At 42.2% G+C, this 18,323-nt stretch overlaps 1 protein-coding gene across 1 annotated transcript in view; it reads right to left on the bottom strand.

Moving 5' to 3' along the window:
- Positions 1–18,323, bottom strand: part of SUMF1 (sulfatase modifying factor 1) — a 39,215-nt gene that overhangs the window by 5,432 nt on the left and 15,460 nt on the right. The window contains exons 4-7 of the mRNA XM_063347830.1: positions 13,645–13,727; positions 11,452–11,574; positions 10,624–10,738; positions 9,562–9,675 (exon numbers count right to left, since the gene is read on the bottom strand). Coding sequence (XP_063203900.1) covers positions 9,562–9,675; positions 10,624–10,738; positions 11,452–11,574; positions 13,645–13,727 — 435 coding nt within the window. The remainder of the gene's footprint in view (positions 1–9,561; positions 9,676–10,623; positions 10,739–11,451; positions 11,575–13,644; positions 13,728–18,323) is intronic.

The raw sequence follows: 18,323 nt of genomic DNA, 5'->3' as shown, positions 1-18,323 counted from the left end.
GAGAATACCTGTTTTATTGGAGTGACAAACAAGACCAGGAAAATCAATTGTGTTTTATTAGTCAGGCAGCAAGCCTAGCCTAGAAGTCCATATCGCCACTAAGAATCCTCTCAAAGTTGTAAGATTTGCATGTATTTCTATTTCTGTACATGTTACACTGGCATGCAACAAAAACATTTTCTTATGATGTACAAGCCTCCAATGAAGAATTTTTCACTTAACTTGAGGTACAAGCTGTTTCTTCACTGGTTGGTAGCATGTCTAAATCAAGTCTGCATTTCTAGACAAAACCTTATCAGAAAAACTTGTGGAATAGAGGAAGAAAAAAAAAAAAAAAAGCTGTGACATTCATCCCTGCACTTTCTGCTAAGACCATTACCTAAATCAAAAAATACAGGTTACAAGAAAGCCATCAGCCCAGTTTTTACCAGTTAGGAAAAAAGAATTCATTGCTACAGAGTATGTAACTGATATAAAATAGTATCATAAAAAAGCACCATAATAGGTTAAAAACAGACAGCTGCTGAAAAAGACATTCTGCCAATTATTTGTCCAGCAGCCAGCCATTTATCCTGGAGGTACCTGCAGGGTCCCGTGTGTTCTGCAAAGCTTTGAGAATGACACCTTGACCAATATAAATGCAGTCACCAAAGAAAAATTTCAGTTCTGCAGCATCTCCTGGATCCAGGAATAGCTTCCCTGTAAGAAGCAGGTTCCTAAAGAGGGGATTTCACACCTCTCCTGCTTTTCTCATTATCAAGAGATCTAGCTGTTCCCCACCCAGCTCCGGCATTACCAGAGGTGAGGTTCTAGAAGAATCAAGAGACCACAAGGATTTGTAACACTGAATATAAACCACGGGGACTGTAAGAAACCCCTGAAGCTGATGCCAGTACTACAGAAGGTACTGACTGCAGCCACCGAGTGGGACTGCTTTGGGAGTCTTCATATGGAAAGCTTACCCTATTGAAACTTCAGCAGTTTCACATTTAGTGCAAAATATTACGAGATGGGGGGGGGGGGAGAAGAAAAAGCAAAGCCTACTACTGCATTTATACCCTACAAATGCTCAAGGAAACCCCACCCACAGGCAGTGTCCGCTCCTTCCCAAGCCAGGGTGCTCCTCCACAGGACAGGCTTACTGCGATTCCGAGGTCTCTGGAAACAGTCTTCACAAAACCCGCCTGTAGATGCTCCGAGCCCCGCTCCTAGATAAGGCTCTAAACAAGCACAATCAACTCCAACAGCCTGTTAATCTCATTTTGGGGGAAGGCAGGGTAGAGCCAGCCAGAATAAAACTGACCTAAAAAAAGCCACATGAGAACAAGACAAACCAGAGAACAATGGAGCCGCTGAGCAGGATTTCCCATTAAAAACTGTAACGCAAACACAGAGCTGCAGTCTTTGCTATTAGCTCCAAAGTAACTTTTATAAACTAAGAGGAGCACGCTAATTTCGGATTAGAAGGTTTACTGTCCAACCATAAGACTATTGTATGTTTCAGCCATTACAGAGGGATAACATACACTGAAGAAGCATGTGAACCAAAGAAAATGGTAATTGCATAAGCTCTTTTTATTAATTACAAATATCTTCTGCCAGGCAAAAACTGAGCAAAGGTTATTTGATAACGACAAACCAAGTTAAATTGAAACCCCCCAGCCTCTGAAGCAGGATTACAGCACTGGAATGATTTATCACCTGCAAAAATCTGATTTAGTATTCTCCAATAGTCTACTCTATTACACCACACTTTAAAAACACTGAAGGTAAAGAGTTTATCATAAAACAACTGGCAAAGTTCTTGTAAAAGCAGAAAAATCACTAGACATCAGGCAGAGAAACAATGTGCCCATTTGACAACTGTCCATGGGCTGTGTTTAGTTCCCTTGCTGTTGACATTGCCCTGTCTTGCACTGCAGTTGAACAAAGAAAAAGATAAAAGGAAGCTGGGATAAACACATTTCCCATAGTTGTAGCCAGCTACTTACATAGGTATAAAATCAAATGCGCAAGTAACTGTGTGCAAGAGACCGAGTGGACTAACACCCTTCTCAGCTGGTCACTGCGCTCCAGTTGAGGGAGGTTAAAAAAGGAGCGCAGAGCCTCAGAAGGTGAGTGAATTCAGTTCTCCTTCCTAGTGTCAAAAATGCAGCGTACAAGGCCCCTCAGTCTCATTTGAAGGCTATCGCAGAGTTAAAATCCAAACCACAAGACCGAGCACAGCAGGCAGTGATTATTCAGCGTGCAGCTCATCACCAAGGTCCCTGGCAAACCAGGCAGGCTGATCTGAAAGCAACCAAAACTAAGTGAAAAAGACATTGTTATTACAGACTGATGAACATCCCCACCACCCTTTACATTGTTTGGAACTTCTGCACCCCAGGTTTGTCTGCCTGAGGAGAATGTGGCACTGGAATCCTTTCTCTAATGGTTTGCTTTTGCATCCCGTGCAAGCCCCCTACTTAGCGCTAGAGACTGAGGACTTCGAAGTCCCCTGATGATGTGTTGGCATCCCAGCAGCCAAGGGCTGGATTTGCATCCCTTTGCCTCAGGAGCCCTTTACTACAGCTCCCAGTAAGTTCCCAGCTCAGACACCACGGTAAAGCTCCAGGCAAGCAGCTGTCCTTCCCCCGGACTGCATGTAAAACATGTCTTGTTTTACACTCCTTTCTCTACTCCAGCCTTGCTGAAGAAACCTCAAACGTGTCACATGCAGGAAGAAGCTGCCTGGTCTCTATTTCCTTGGCGTATGAAGTTGAACAATTCTTTCCAGGTAGGTAGAAAGGTGCTGCAGCTCCTTGGTCTTGCTCTACCTGTAGCGTGATCCATCTTCGTTATGCAAAACAAGGCCCTATTCCCAGCTCCAGGCTGAGGTAAAGGAAGAAGCCAAGTCCCTACAGACAAGCGGGAATAAGAGATTTCAATTTCTTGAAAGGTGTTAAGAGCTAGATGTCCCTTACAGGCAACACCCTGCTTCTGACGCTGCACATGAGAGTTCCATACGTGCCCTTCTGAGCAGAGTCCTTTCCTCAGGGTGGTCTTTCTCCTACCTACATCACTCGCTTAAACTTTCTCTTCTTCTACAAAGAACCTTACCAGTCCCTACATCTTTAGACGCAGAAGTGTAAACTCATCCCTGTCTGAGCGCTGGCTGCTTGGAGAGTACCGAGAAAACCAACCAAACACCAAAACACCTCACTGCTTTGTCTCCCACAGAACTACCCAGACCTCAGGTCTGGCGTCCTGGAAAGCCAAGATCGCCCCAGTCAAAGGCTCCTCCAGAATAATGCCTGCATTTAACATACTTGGTAAAGTACAAGCGTACAAACATTATCTCACTTTGGCCAGACAATGTCACAGCCCAGTATCACTTATTTCATGTAATTAAAAAAAGGAGAAACCCTGCAATGTTAGTATTTGCTCATGCTTGTGTCTTCCTTATAGATAAAGGAAACCTGCTTTAATAGTTCTTATCCATAATAAACAACTAATCAGAGCACGGCAATTAAGGTCACATTTGATTAAAACAAGCAAATCTTTGTTCCATCAAACAATACTGTTTTATGCCATTGTCTGGAGAACTGTACCATCTGGTGCAGAAGTTGAAGGACGTTTGCTGTCCCTACGTAGAGCGCCAGAGCTGTTCAGACTTTGATCCCAGATTTAAAGAACAGAATCTACTGTGTATTGGCAAGTTTATTTTGTAGTATAATGTTGTAACAGACATATTATAGTCTGATTGCATAATTACAAGCGCTTATGCGTTCAATTACCAAAGCTTATAAGTAGGATTATTCTTTAAAGAGTTATTAAAAAAACACCACAGGTTTGTTTGGGCTTTTTTTAAATGAAAAAGAAAGTTGTATTTCTTTCATTACGTCAAACAAATACTTTCTGAAGTTGCATGATAATTTTCTAGGCCGTCAGCTACACAGCCACTTTTTTTTTTTTGAGCTAAATCAGTTTTCAAACAGAACTGCAGGTCATAAGAAACTATGCACTATATATATATAAAAAAACCAAAAAAATCTGAGCCAGAAGTCACCACAGTTAAAATGGCCCCATAAAGGGATTGTGGTTTGATTGATCTCACACACCACTTGACTGCTGTCTGCCAAATGATCACTTACGTTGTTTAAACAACAACAAAACCCAACTCTAGTGCTTCCTAGTCCTGCCCTTGTGCACCAAATAGTAACTGCAAGATCCAGTAAAGAAACACGTTTTGTGAGTATGTCTTAAACTGTGGATTTTTCTCCCACTCATTAGGAAAAAATCAGCCCAGAAGCACTTCTTTCTGCCAGCAGCTTTTCACCACGACCAATGCTGGAGGAGCTGAATATCAGTTTTACATTTTCTCAAGCGGATGTTGTAACTCCCTCCAAACTGAGTTTGACCACACAAAAAACCATTTCACCTACACGATTAAGACACGCTGCAAGGCTGTGGTTGTACGGCTGTGTGGCCCCATTCTGTGCGACTCCGGGATGTCTTCAAGTGCAAGCCAAACAATTCAGAGAAGAGCAGCAAGAGGCAGCTCCCCAGTCTCCCAGCACTCACTCGAGTACAGAATCCCTCACGAAAGGATCCCCAGAACGCACAAGGTGTGCTGGGGAAGAGCCGTGGCAGACCCCACTCTGGCACCCTAAATTCAAACGCAGGACAAAGCCCTGCTTAGAAAGGCTTTTAGTGGTTGGTGAACACAGAGCACGGGCGAGAACTGTGCTGAGAGGCGAGGGGAAATTAGAACAGGTCACAGTTGAGAGACACCATTCCACTTGAAATTCAGAAAGTTTAGAAGTTACTTCCAACTGTAAAAGTTTTCCACAAGCAGCTATTGTGGATTTGGCTTATTCTGGTTTGTTCTCGCTTCCTGATACAGGAGACTCCCACTGGACTATCCTGCTGCACCAAGTGAGTGTCACTGGCTTGGATACTTCCCATTTTTTCCTGGGGGAGTAATGAGCCCACTGTCTCACGGGAAATCGAGGGACCGATCACTGTGTTCCAGATGACAAGTCATTCACCATACACAATTTGTTACTTAACCCCCTCCAAATACAGTGCTGTTTGTTTGCTTTCACAGCGGGTCTAAGTACAGCCCACCGACCCCCACCGGTCCAGTGTGCTTGTAAAATGGGGACACTTTCATTTGCTTAAGTCAAAACCAGAGACATTTGCAGTTCACTACACAGATCTGGTGAGAAGAAGAATTCCAAATAAGAGCCACTTGCTCCTTATGTTCTGCACAAGCCACTGCTATTACACAAATAAGGGTTTGGACTAGACTAGTCGAGGAGGCTTTTAGTTGTAGAAGTGTCTAATTAAATTCTTAAAGAAAGGTCTGTACAAACAAATCTCCAGTTATACTGATGCTCTGCTCTTAAAAGTCAAGCCCCTACCACATTACGATGCCTTTCACTTCCAGCGACTGGCGAGTCTGGCTGCATCCCCCAAACCTGCTACTGCTAACGGTGTCCAGCGCTGTGGCACTTCACAGCTTACCACTTCGAGGACACAGTACCAAGCTCTGTGTTCTATCTACTAACTGAGCTGCATTAAAAAAAAAAAAAAGTCTTTTAAGTTTGTTTATTTGGCTTCAATACTTACCTACACAGGTCCTATACCTGGCACAGAAGAGGAAGAACGTTTGTTCCATTGTTAGAGCATAATTTAAATCTAATACCTTAAAAAGCAGCAAACAACTTACAAAGCACTTTCAGGTGTCCCAGTTTATTTTTGCTCCTGGTAGTTATTTGTGAATGCAAGCCGATCAATTACAGGAAAAATAAATACCTGTATGCCAAATTCCATACATTCCTTGTAACCTGTCCACAGTGTACCCAAAATCTCTCCAGTACTAGAAAACCTCTTTGAAGATTTCAGATGTTAAACTAAATGCATTAAACTTTCACTAAGCTCTGACCCTCTAGAAGAATTCTTAGTCTTTTAGGCAGAAAGAACACATCCTATATATAGGTTACGCTGCCTTGTACTCTGGAGGGACTTAAGAGATTGGCTCTGATAGATATGGTGCTAATCATTTTTAATGTCTCAGAAGATACGGCAGCCAGGCTATTTTGGGACACCTTTTCACATTATGAGATTCAGTTTCCTTATCCATTTAATCAGAAAAACCCTTTGGAATTCACTTTGAAGTGCTCTGCCTCAGACACTACATTCTGACATTAGTTTCCAACCAAAAAAAAAAAAAAAACATACTAAAAGCATCATTGTTAACACCTAATTTTTAAAAACTTTCTGAAGTGTCTGCAAAATGTTTGTGCCAAATTTAAAAACCTAAGCAAACTCAATAGCCACTTGAGTTTAAGAGAGCAAAAGTCACACGATGGTTGTTTCTCACCATTACCTTAATTCAACACGGAAGCTCTGCTGCATTGACATTATGAACACAAAAGCATCTCGTTTAAATAAGTCGTTCTAATGAAAATGCAGCACTGCAATACTTAAGAAAAATGATTTTTTAATTTATTTTTTTTCCAAGCATCATACCACAGTAGCTGTAGTTCAGCAAAATATATGATTCTACCTGGATTTTGTGCAACTCGGACAAGCTGAGAAGGCTGACACAGACAGAGGAATCTATTTTTCTTTATAAAACAAAATAAGATGCAGTTAATTAGCACCAATGGCAGGGAATGGATTAGCTGAAGGCTACTCTTTGGATGAAGATTCCTGGAGGTTTTTTTTCCCACAATTACCACAGTAACTTCCACATGAATTAGTTGTTCCATGCCTTTCACCTACAAAAGCCAGTCACCTTACATAAAAAAAAGCTCTAAGACTTTGCCAGGGATGACACAGAACCTGTAACAGGTATCTGTTTAAACAAATGATGCACAGAACCTTATGCTCACCTACAGACAAAAACAAACGAAAATCTCTAAACCTATTTAGGTGCAATAGACCCAAGATCTGTGACTTCTACGTTCATAGAATCACAGAATGGTTTGGGTTGGAAGGGACGTTAAAGCCCACCCAGTGCCACCCCCTGCCCTGGGCAGGGACACCTCCCACCAGACCAGGCTGCTCCAAGCCCCGTCCAACCTGGCCTTGAACCCCTCCAGGGATGGGGCAGCCACAGCTTCTCCGGGCAACCTGGGCCAGGGGCTCACCACCCTCACAGCAGAGAATTTCTGCCTCAGATCTCATCTATATCTCCCCTCTTCCAGCGTAAAACCATTCCCCCTCGTCCCATGGCTCCCCTCCCTGATCCAGAGTCCCTCCCCAGCTTTCCTGGAGCCCCTTTAGGGACTGGAAGGGGCTCAAAGGTCTCCCCAGAGCCTTCTCTTCTCCAGGCTGAAGGTCTATATATAAACAACATCAAAAGTGTTTTTATTCCCTATACTTGTCCCAGTTACTCTATTTTTGCTTCCCAGTGTTGCCACTTCTTGCTAGGGAAGACGACTCCTAGAGAGCCGACTGCTTCTCCTGGCCCCGAGTGGCCACTGCACAAAGAAGGAGCCACAACTGCAGTAGGTGTTGGACTGGGAGAGGAACAAGAGGGAGAGCTGCAACATGCTGCGAACAGCCAGAGCCGTGCTCTCCCCAGACGCTGTCTGTCTCTGAAAGGGTGGGCAAGGGGTCCTTCCCCCCACCCCAATTAAGGCACCACATACCGATGTTGGTTCCAGGCACCGTGGTGAAGCTTCAGCAGCAAGAGGGACAAAGCAGAAACTTCCCTGGCACAAACCATGGAGACCACAGAGTCTGGAACTGAAAGCTCAGCCCTGCTCACGCTCCGCCTCCCCTGACTTACCAGGCTGCAGTCAAATCAATACTCTACTCTGAAAGTTTGCTAGTTTTGTTGTCCTTCACTTTCATCTAAATTTACATTCTGCCAGTTACTCAAGACTTCATCTTTAGAAATGTTGCTCTTAAAGTGGCCTTGTTTCCATTCATAAGGTACACAAAAAAAATTATCCTTAATTGCATGTGAAAACCCCACCAGAATGGAAACAGAACTGCAAGACAGCAGATGTTTCTTCCCTAATCAATCAGTATGCAAACAGGAAAAAAAAATAATTCTAAAGCATCAGTTTGAATGCTAAATGTAAGCTCTATATAAATTTCAGCTGTATATGTATGCAAGCCATCAGCCAATGTGGGGAAAAAGACAGGTGCATTTATACATTCAAGAGACAATTCATGCAATACAGCTTTCCATTAGTACTGAATTACAGAAACTGGCCGAAAATTTTGGCTACTATGAAATACTTAAATCACATCATATGAATTTGTGCAGTATGTGAGAAAAGTAGTAGATGGAGATACAACACAGCCAAGGTCCCCAAGGAAAATGAGGTTCTTTAGCTATTGCTAGGCCACTAACACAAAAATTAAAGAATAGGCCATCCTATTTTAAGATCAAACAAGAAAAAAAAGCTACAGTCCCAAGCATTTCTTGGGAAGATGCATGTAGCACACTGCCCAACAACAGCTGATGTCACTAGAGGGACCTGCGGCTTCTTACTGGGATACAACTAATTAGAAATGGGCTGATGTGACTGGTATGGGTTGGGAGGTCTCCAGGTGCCCCATCAGAGTGGTGAAACTGCTGGTACAGACCTAGGGCAACCTAGACCCCGAGGTAAGTCTATTTCTCATGCTAGCAACCTCCTCCTAGAAGGCAGAATGTCAACCTCTGCAAGGTACAGAACAGCAAAAAAAAGTTTAATAAGCTCCTCAAGCCATTTCCAATTCCTGACTTCCCAGAAAGGCCTGCAGTCATGTCCGGCATACCAAAGACAGACTACACACATCAAAGAGACCACAGCACGGGGACACTCAAGTCCTGCAAACGGAGAGCTCCTGCCCCGTGAGGTTTAACTGTTTTTCTCATTACAGACAACGGTGTCTGAACAAAACAAGCTCTGTGAGAGCAGAGCAGTGCATTTCTCAGGTTTAGTCATCCTGGACAAATAAGAGAGGAAGAGAGGTAACATTAGAACTTGAATCTGCTGAGAGATACCGCACGAGAAACGCCCCCCCACAAAGCTTACCCTGCAGGACTTCTTTCTCTGCCTGCCACAAAGAAAACCAAAGATTAACCTGTCAAAGCTAGTAAGCTACTTCTCCCCATAAACTTCAGCTTTATTACACATTGAGTTTTAAATGAGCTAGTAGAAGCCATAAAAGATAATTCAGGATGGTTTATTCTCTACTTATAAAAAAAAAAGTAGTACAACTTGTAGCAATATAAGCTAACAAAAAAACTTCCTTTTTTTTGTTTTTGGAAGTAATTCCACTGCAGTGGTAAATTCTTGATTTGTGGAATACAATGCCAGTTTGGAAGTATTCAACTGCTAACCAGGTGTGGAGGCCTATCCAGAAAAAAAAAAAAAACCAAACAAAAAACCCTGCATTGCAATTCCAGTGTTGATGATCTCTGGTGTGATACTTCCTAATTCACCAGAACACAGCCCATCCCACCCCAGACACAGCAGAGGGGAGCAAACAGTAGGTTTTCAAACAGCAACCACATCAGAGTAGCAAGAGGGAATGCTATACCTTACGTCATGCCAATAAAATACTTACAGGGTTGTGAACTTCATCTGGTGAATGATGAACAGTCCACCAGTCAGACGTCCATTCCCAGGCATTTCCTACCATGTTGTACAAGCCATACCCATTGGGAGGAAATGCAGTGACCTACACAAGATATATAACACAAGTGCCAGTTCTCTAAGCCACTCGACATGAAATACAATTTTTAATCCTGAAGACCAGTCTGCCGAAGGTGCATCTGTCTCTCCTAGGAGCTTCTACCTTCATATCTCAGAAGCAGACACCACATTAGTAGCGCTGAACCGTAACACTTTAACATACTCCATTTAAATAAACCAGAATGAAATAATGAACTATTATCATCCTTCATGTGCTTAGCACCACATTCCCACTATGGCATGTAGCATCTTCTCGTTGGTTTTGGAGGTTGATTCTCTAAAGAGAGGCACTGTTGGACCAACAGACACAGACCTGCACATGGCATTAGTGATCTGACCTCTATACCCATGCTTAAAACTTTGATTCCCCTTCCCATCCACGAAGAGCAAGGGTGGCTGTCAACTCTTGCACGTGCAGACTTCTCTGATGATGAAACTTTTTGGACTTGCTTTAACTACCATTTAATACTTCATTCACACCCTTGGTTGCACTTAAAATTCACTCCATTGCTTGCCACACTAGACAGACTCAATCTTTCCAAAAAGGGAAGTTTCATTTCTTTTAAACTATTGCACAATTTCTGTGCCTTGAGAACAACTACCCAAAAAACAAAAGTTCAAAAAATTGCAATGTCAAAAGTGCAAGCAGGATTTCAGCATCTGACTATAAACTGACTGGAAAGGGGGAAAAGAGGTCAGTTAAGAGGAACCAAAAGTTTAAATGAAAGTAATCGTTACTTTTCAATTAGCTTTTCAAAAGTGTCCCTTGGTAATACTCAAGCCTGCAGTGAAATATACTGTAACTTTAAAAATCTAAAGGTGAAAGAGTATCAGAATGGAAACCAGCCCTGGTTCATTATGTTGAACGCAGATCTCAATTTTAAGACGACTAAGTTCATTTCCATATAATTAATTCACTTTGGGACACACTTACAGGTGCAGTTCCTTTGTATCCGTCTTCTGCAGTGTTGGTGGTTGGGAACACTCCCTGCCAGATATTGGCATAATGTTGACCTTTTGGCTGAAGCTTGTTGCCCCATGGGAAAAGTCTATTAAAAGACACACAGAAGAACAGTTGGCAAATACTTTTTTTTTTAATTAAAAAAAAAAAAGAGACAGCACACAAATTCCTCAAATTCCCCTTCCTCCCCACCTTACCCCAGAGAACTGTTTGTATTCCAGTTCCATTTGCAGGAACCTCTAGCAGGTTTTCAAGGAGAGCAAGGGTTCTAGGAGGACAGTTTGTACACGGAGGAGGGAAAGGCCGCACTGCCCTGTGCAGCATGTAGTCCAGAACACAGGACGGAGAAGACACAAGCCTGTTATTCCCCTTGGCTTCCCCTCCTCCCCAGGCCCAGTCAGGTAACAGGTAGATCCAGTGGCCCTACAGTTGCTGTGCAGTGATGGAGTTATTTACTTCTTAAGCTCTTTCACAATTTGTTTGGCCTTGGCACTAAGGTCCTTCATGATGCCTTTCATCTCCTGCAACAGCAGCAGTCCTGGGTCTTGGCATTTTGTCACATCTCCCCTGCTCTTGGGCTCTCCGCGTTCTCCTCCCACTACAGAGTTCAGATGACAATACACCATTTAGTGATTCAGGGAAATTCACTTACGTAAAGGAACCTGTTCAGAGTAATTCAGTGTTATATTTACCACAGAGGTGCACAGAAGACATCGAGAGTAATAAAAACCCACACAACTCTTCCTTATCTCGTCAATACCAGTTTTAAACATTTATCAGGGACACATTTGTGACAGGTACCTATTCTCAAGGCCCCCTCGGCAGCTGTATTCCCATTCAGCCTCCGTTGGTAATCGTTTCCCTGCCCATGTGCAGAATGCCACAGCGTCATTCCAGGAAACATGAAGAACTGGATGATCCATTCTGAGGAACAAAATAAACAGGACAAGCTCATCAGCAGAACCAGGCAATCTCACAGCTATATAGCACAAGCACTTGCTGAAACTCTTTTAAGAGATGGCCACAAAGGGCTCTGAGGAGATTCACAGTTCAGTTACAACCGGACAAGCTATCAGATTACTTTTATAGAAAAGAAGCTATTTAAAGAAAGACAGCAAGCTACTAGTAGATGCTGCATGGGAAATACAAGAGGAAAAGAAATAATTGTTTGTCTCACCACTCTTTTATGTACAGCTCTATACAGTTAAAGACATTTGTAGTTTGTGCTTTCTCACGGTCTCCCCTCAGAAACCTGCTGCAGCCAGGAGCCAGTGAAGAACCACCAATACGCTGGCTAATGTGGAATCGTAGGTGCTCAGGGCCCCAAAGTGTAACAGTATCTTAACAAGAAGCCAAGATTCTCAATAGGAAATTTTACATTGCAATCTAATGGCGTATGCTCTTCACTTCCCTGTGCACTCTTTGCGGTCAGTTGTGGGGTTTTTGAGGGAGAGGTGAGATGAGAAAGAGCCCTTACTCCTAGCAACACCATCTTTTGCAGCACCCAACCCAGGAAACAGTGAACTGCAGAAATTTAACAAAAAAGTACTTTTCCTTCGGTGTTTCACGCAGTCCAGTTTACACAGGTTTGGTTCCAGGATTGCCCTTACAATCGTGGCCTCTTTTTTCAGAAAAAAGACAGAAACAATGGCTAGTCATTCTTGTCACAAGGATCCTCCCCATCCAAGCCTCTAACAGACCAAGATACTTCAAGAGCTGAGGGTTCTGATCCAGAAGACAGACGTGGAGGTCCTTCCTGCCTCATTTACCAAGCCAGCATACGCCTCCTGGTCCATTAGGCTACTTCCACCTGGCAAGCTCACTAGCAGTTGGACTAGGTTAGGTTTGTGCTATACTTCTACACAACTAGATTTACATGGCAGGTTTACAACTCTTATCTGCTGGCTGTGACCTAAATTTCTCTGTCTCCCCCTAACAACGCCTCCTGATATTATCTCTATTTTTGCCTCAGATAATTCTTTCATTGCCCTTGGAGAACAGACAATGGACTTGTTACTGAGCAGTTCAGCCATCAGATGATGTTACATAGCCCTGTCCTCAGAGGACTCAAAACCATGCCATCATCTACTAGATCTAGGCTAGAGAGTCTGACTTTACTTCAAACAGCATTTTTGAAACTTCAACTTAAGCAGGTAATGCCAACTTCACTGCCACCTGCCTGCAAGAGAAAAAGAAATGAAGACAGTCACATCTAGATAAGCATACAGTAATATAGCCAACCACAACAATGGCTTTCAATATGTGCAACCCAGGGCTAGTTCTGCCATATCCACAAAAAGCACCTGAGAAAGACAAAGCCTTTTGATTTCCTAGGCATAAAATTCATTCCACTTCTGAACTGAGATTGTGTAAAGACATGGATCAGCAAGTTTCAAGGTTTCATGCTAGCAAAGCATGGCACTAACTATAGGCTAAGAAAAAAACCACAGATTTCCAATGCATTTAGAGCTTCTAGATAACAAAGACACAACTGATTTTCAACAATAATCAGCCTACAAAGTCAGAATACATTAAACAGCACAACAGCCTTCAGTCATCTGCTGCCAAAGAGATAGGGCTCCAAATCCCAGATGGAGAACACACTACATGGACTCCTAGAGTACGCATGCAGCTAGTATTTAGTCTTCCTCTCCAAAACCAGATCTGGATTGAATGTCCTAAAGTTGCTGATGCTCTGAAGACCTACTCTGTCTCACTGCCGATGTATAAATGTGAATAGAAAACACACTGAGGCGCGTTTCAGTATGGTCTCTTTTCCCCTGGGTGGAAAGTGCTTATAGAACCTTTTGAAATACTATTATACCATTGACCATATGACCACACAATGCAGTAGAAAATGTGAAAATAGTACAGAAGCAGCAGCAATCAGGTTACTAATTAAAAACCCTTTCTTGCACCTCCATTCCTGGTCTAAGTTTAGAGGTATATTTACAAGCACTGTGTATTATAACTGAATGGTTATTTGTGGCTTACCTGTTGGAGATATTAGAGTCAGGACCCTCAGGGTGCTTCCAGTTGGCTCCCTTCACAGGCAACCACCAGGGAGCAGCTGCGACCTGAAAAGGGACAAGAACGGCCAGGGAAGACGACCTGAATTCCCAGCTAAAGACTATTCTGAAAAACCACCACGCGTGGTGGTTACAAAGGTTACAGGCTACAAAGCTTTCACTCACAGCTCATGGCTCTGCCTGCAGCCAATTGACCTATTACATTCCAAATCATCTCTGATGAACAAAGATGATCATTTGATCCACATTACAATACTGCTGGCCAGGGAACAGCACAACGAAAATACCACCTAAAAACAAGCGAGAAGGAGACCAAACCCTGGACATACTTTTCTGAAGCACTGCCCTCTGGCTGCCTCTCCTTCCCTTCTACATTTTCCCACCTGAAAGCCAGGTACAAGGCACAGTTTATTCTCTTTGAAGGCAGAGCCTTCAGCAAACTACCTGTGGTGGTCCACACTGTCCTCTCAGAAATTCTTAATTATAGCTCTTCGCCTCTGAAAGCGTATGCCAAGAACATTCAGGTGGTAATGGCTGGAGGAGGTCATCTGGAGCATCACAGTTTTACTCAATTCTTTTACAACAGTATGCCCAGAGTACAGTCAAACCAGCTGACCTCCTACCTGACTTCAGTCTGACACACACTGCAGAGATAATAAAAAAAAAAAAAAAAAAAGACAGTTTTGTCTTAAAGAGAATTTTCATCCCAATTATTTGCTCCTTAGACTCAGTGTTTTGGAATAACTAAAACAAAATCCTAATGACAACTTTTAACTAGGGTCAAAACACACATCTTGAAATACATTTGCTTTCCAGTTAATTAACTCAGTAAGCTGATATTAAATTATTTGCTATCAGCTTCCAGAAGGTGGAGACAGAAGAGCCACAGAAGTTAAGTGAAGCCTTTTTTTTTTTTCTTTTCCAGTTGGTTTGCTGAGCAACATCACGCAGACAAAATATGCTGCAACAATGCAGACATCCAGTACTTCCCTCTAACCAAAAGCCTCAAATTTGATTCTGCAACGCCAAGGAATTATTCCCAGAATACAATCATAAAGGATTTCTTCCATTAAGCTTGCTTCAAAGCTGAGAAGGTCAGTGCACAGCACATTTAACTATTCTATTCCGGTTCACATTCACTGAGAAATACTTATCTTAATAGTAGGTCCTTTCAGAAAATTGAGGCAAAAAAGAACTTATGCTAACCACCAGTAGAGTTTTTTCCATCAGCTTGAGTGCTTGCTTCCAAAATACTCCTATTACAGAGATAATTTCCATAAGGAACAAAAATCAAAGTAAATAAGCCTCCAATGCTTTAGGAGTTAAACAAGTCTACCAGCTGGTTAGCTCCGACATTAGGAGATCCAGGTGCTACTCTAATGGTAGCTGTAGAACAACCTTCAGCAGCTTCTGCCTTCTCTACTGCCCCTCAGCTTTCCCCACTCGAGAGATGGCAAAGGGAAGAAGTAGAACATTTATTTCTCTACATCATGCTGCCAAACCAACTTTGTGAAGTGTTACACACACAGGTAGGAACTGTGCCAAGAGCATTATCCTTTGACTCACCAAATCCTCCGCAGCAAAGTCCAAAATAAGAGTCACTGAAAGCTGGTACATGGGAGACAGAGCATCAATGCAGTCAAACAATTTTAACAGCAACTTCTAGGGGGAAGCTGCATCCTTCAATAGTGATGAGCACTTAGTAAGTAATTACATGTGTGCGAGAGAAAAAGTTATCTGTGACAAACATAAGTTGTTAAGAAAAACTCTGGTCCAAATTACACATCAGATCCCTCATTTGAATGTTTCAGTAGGAAAATAAACTGCAGTGCCTAAGGAATAGAAATGCCGCTACTATGTATAGACATATTATCTTGTTTTTAAAGCATATGATCAATCTTCGCTACAACAGCTCCTATGACCGCTTTCACTCTTCTCCCATCATCACATACAGATTTAGCCTAAAGCTTACATCTGGGTACCTCACCTAGGGGTTCACTGTAAATCAATAGCAATCCTGGCCTAAAGCTGCAGAGTTGTTGGCGTAAGCTCAGCTGAAGAGCCCACAGCTCTTTGCGAGCTCTCCGCAAAAGCGCTGGAATCTCTAAACTTGCTGCAGGATTGCTCCAGGCTGGGAAGCCATTCACATTCTGATGCTCCCTCTTCCCAAGTGAGTGAAGACATCGGTGTTAAGTACAAGAGAAGTAAAGATGCTCTCAGCACCTTGCTGATGACTGAGACGTTCTGTCCATGTGCTCTCCATCTAAACGGGACCCTTCAGGCATACTACTAAAATAGTCACATTTCTTAAAGATCCTGCTGTATGATCCCCCCAGCATGATAAGCACATAAATCAACAACACCAACCATGTAATTCTGGCTCAGTATCTAACAAACCTAACAACATTCTCCCCACAACTGGAGCCCTTACCCTTTTCAAAAAAGCATGAGAAGTATTTGATCTCTTTCTAGAAACTACAGCTCTGTTACTGAGCATTCAAACCTAAAGGTGGGGTCTTCATTCAGAGAGATACTCAACTCTCGTAGCACTAAAGCCTCAGAATGACTAAGCTCCTAAACAGATACTGCAATCAATAGGCTTAAAAGTGGTTTGATTTAACCAATTCTTTGCATATTTTGAGCTTTAACCTTTAATCTATACTGAAGATAGGACAGAAATCCCAAGTTAGAATTTCATGGCTCTTTAAGGAAAAGAAGAGCACCGCAGTACTACTTGGTAAAGGTTCTCCATGAACCTGAAAGATCATGAGTAAGACTTCATCATGATAGTTTTAAGCATAACACATTTTTGTAAATTAAACTGCTGGGTTTTGGATAAAAATCTCTGCAGGAGACTGCAGAGACTTACGCTTTAGAAGACTTTAATTTTGGAAAACATTTTTGTTATGCAAAAGAAAAAGCAGATGCTTTCAATCAAAATGGTTTATTTTAAACCAAGAAAAATATAATCTCTCCACATGAGAGCACTACGTGTGCATGTCTTTGTTTCTGGCTCCACTGAACTGAACACCAAATGGCTGCCAATCTTTGCAGAACACCCAGATCTTTAGAGAAGTTACACATATAGTACTAGGACAGCGATAACAGTGATAGACTACGTGCAGCCTTCAATAATTAATTGGAAACTAATCTAAGACACTGAACCAGTGAGCACACACCAAGATGCTCCTTCCAAAAGAGAAAGTCATGTACCTGAAATTTACAGTCCTTTCAAAAAACTTCTCAAAAGTCTTTAAAGCTTTTAATTGCTCTAAATCTAATTAGTAGAAGAGCTAATTAGACAGAGATATTACAACATCACAGTTAATACAGCAAAGCCCTCCCTTGCCACTAATGAGCTTAGTTACTTTCATAACGCTTAGCGTTCTCATGCTTCACTCCAAAACATGTGCTCTGTAGACTGGCAACAGATTCATTTCGTAAAAATAGCAGCATATGCTGCTGAGTAGATCTTGAAGAGATACTGAATTAGAGGACAACATCTCCTTCATTTTGTTTAACTCCTTCCAGCACAGCCTATCACTTCTAACGGAATCTGTTAAACGTAACTGCTCTGCGAGTGTTCCACAACCGCCTCCATACGTAAGGAAATGCAGCTCTAGGAGCAAAGCCCGTTTCAGAGGCAGAGAAGCTCGATGCTTGTTTTGGTCTGATCCAGTTGAAAACTTGGATTATCCAGCTCTCTGCTCCAGGATTAAGCTTTAAGAACTCACTGTTCTGCGTATCACAGACCCGTAGCGCTGTGAGGAAAAGAGAACACGACATGACACTGGGAAGACACACTAACAGTTAACTTCGACCTACAAGTTTTCCACTCAAATGAAGCAATTTGCAGAACTGAAGCCTATACTCCCACTATCAGCCTGCTTAAAATTCAAAGTTTTAAGTATTCAATTTTCTTTTCAAAGTAGGCTGGGATACCCTAACTCTAATTGCTCCATTAACTGGCGATTTCAAGATTTTTAGACTACTTTACAATTATCTTGAAGAAAATTCCTTCCTAAATATACATAGAAAAGATGAAGGGGAGGGTAAACATCAGGAAAGAGAGTTTCATCATCAGCATTACACCATTACGGGTGCTGCAAGAGCAATAGGGGAATGCCCTTAAAAACACACACACAAAAAAACCCCCAAACCCCAGCCAATAACGGTGAAAACATTCATATTGGTCTTGCGTTTGACATGGCACTGGCCGTGTTAGATAAACACAACCCCCCACGTCAGCTCCAGATTTTAAGTTCGATTCACATTTATATATTAGAAGAATTACCAAAAATAAACTCAACTGAGTAGCTAATCTTGGCTCTAATTCCATTTCTAACATGCAGCAAGTCACTTGAAATAACAAAGCTGTAGATTTTAACCTTAAGTCAGGCCCATAAAATGATGAGAAATTCATGCTGTTGTCCAGACACGTAGCACCAAATAAATCTTTTTTTGTAGTGTGCTACAGCATTATAATGCTATTTTTATATAAGGCCTGCAAACACTAGGTCAAGGTAAACATCTGGAAGAAGCAAGAGTTATTGCAGAGTAAGAACTTTAGCAACTTAGGAATCTGAAAATCTGAAAAGAGATTTTCTGAGTGAAAAGTAGTCTAAGTCTGGAAAACACTTCAAG

This window comes from Chroicocephalus ridibundus, chromosome 10 (assembly GCF_963924245.1).
Source record: "Chroicocephalus ridibundus chromosome 10, bChrRid1.1, whole genome shotgun sequence".
NCBI lineage: Eukaryota > Metazoa > Chordata > Aves > Charadriiformes > Laridae > Chroicocephalus > Chroicocephalus ridibundus.
The sequence above is the reverse complement of the archived record's forward strand: the minus strand, read 5'-3'. Positions and strand labels throughout refer to the sequence as shown.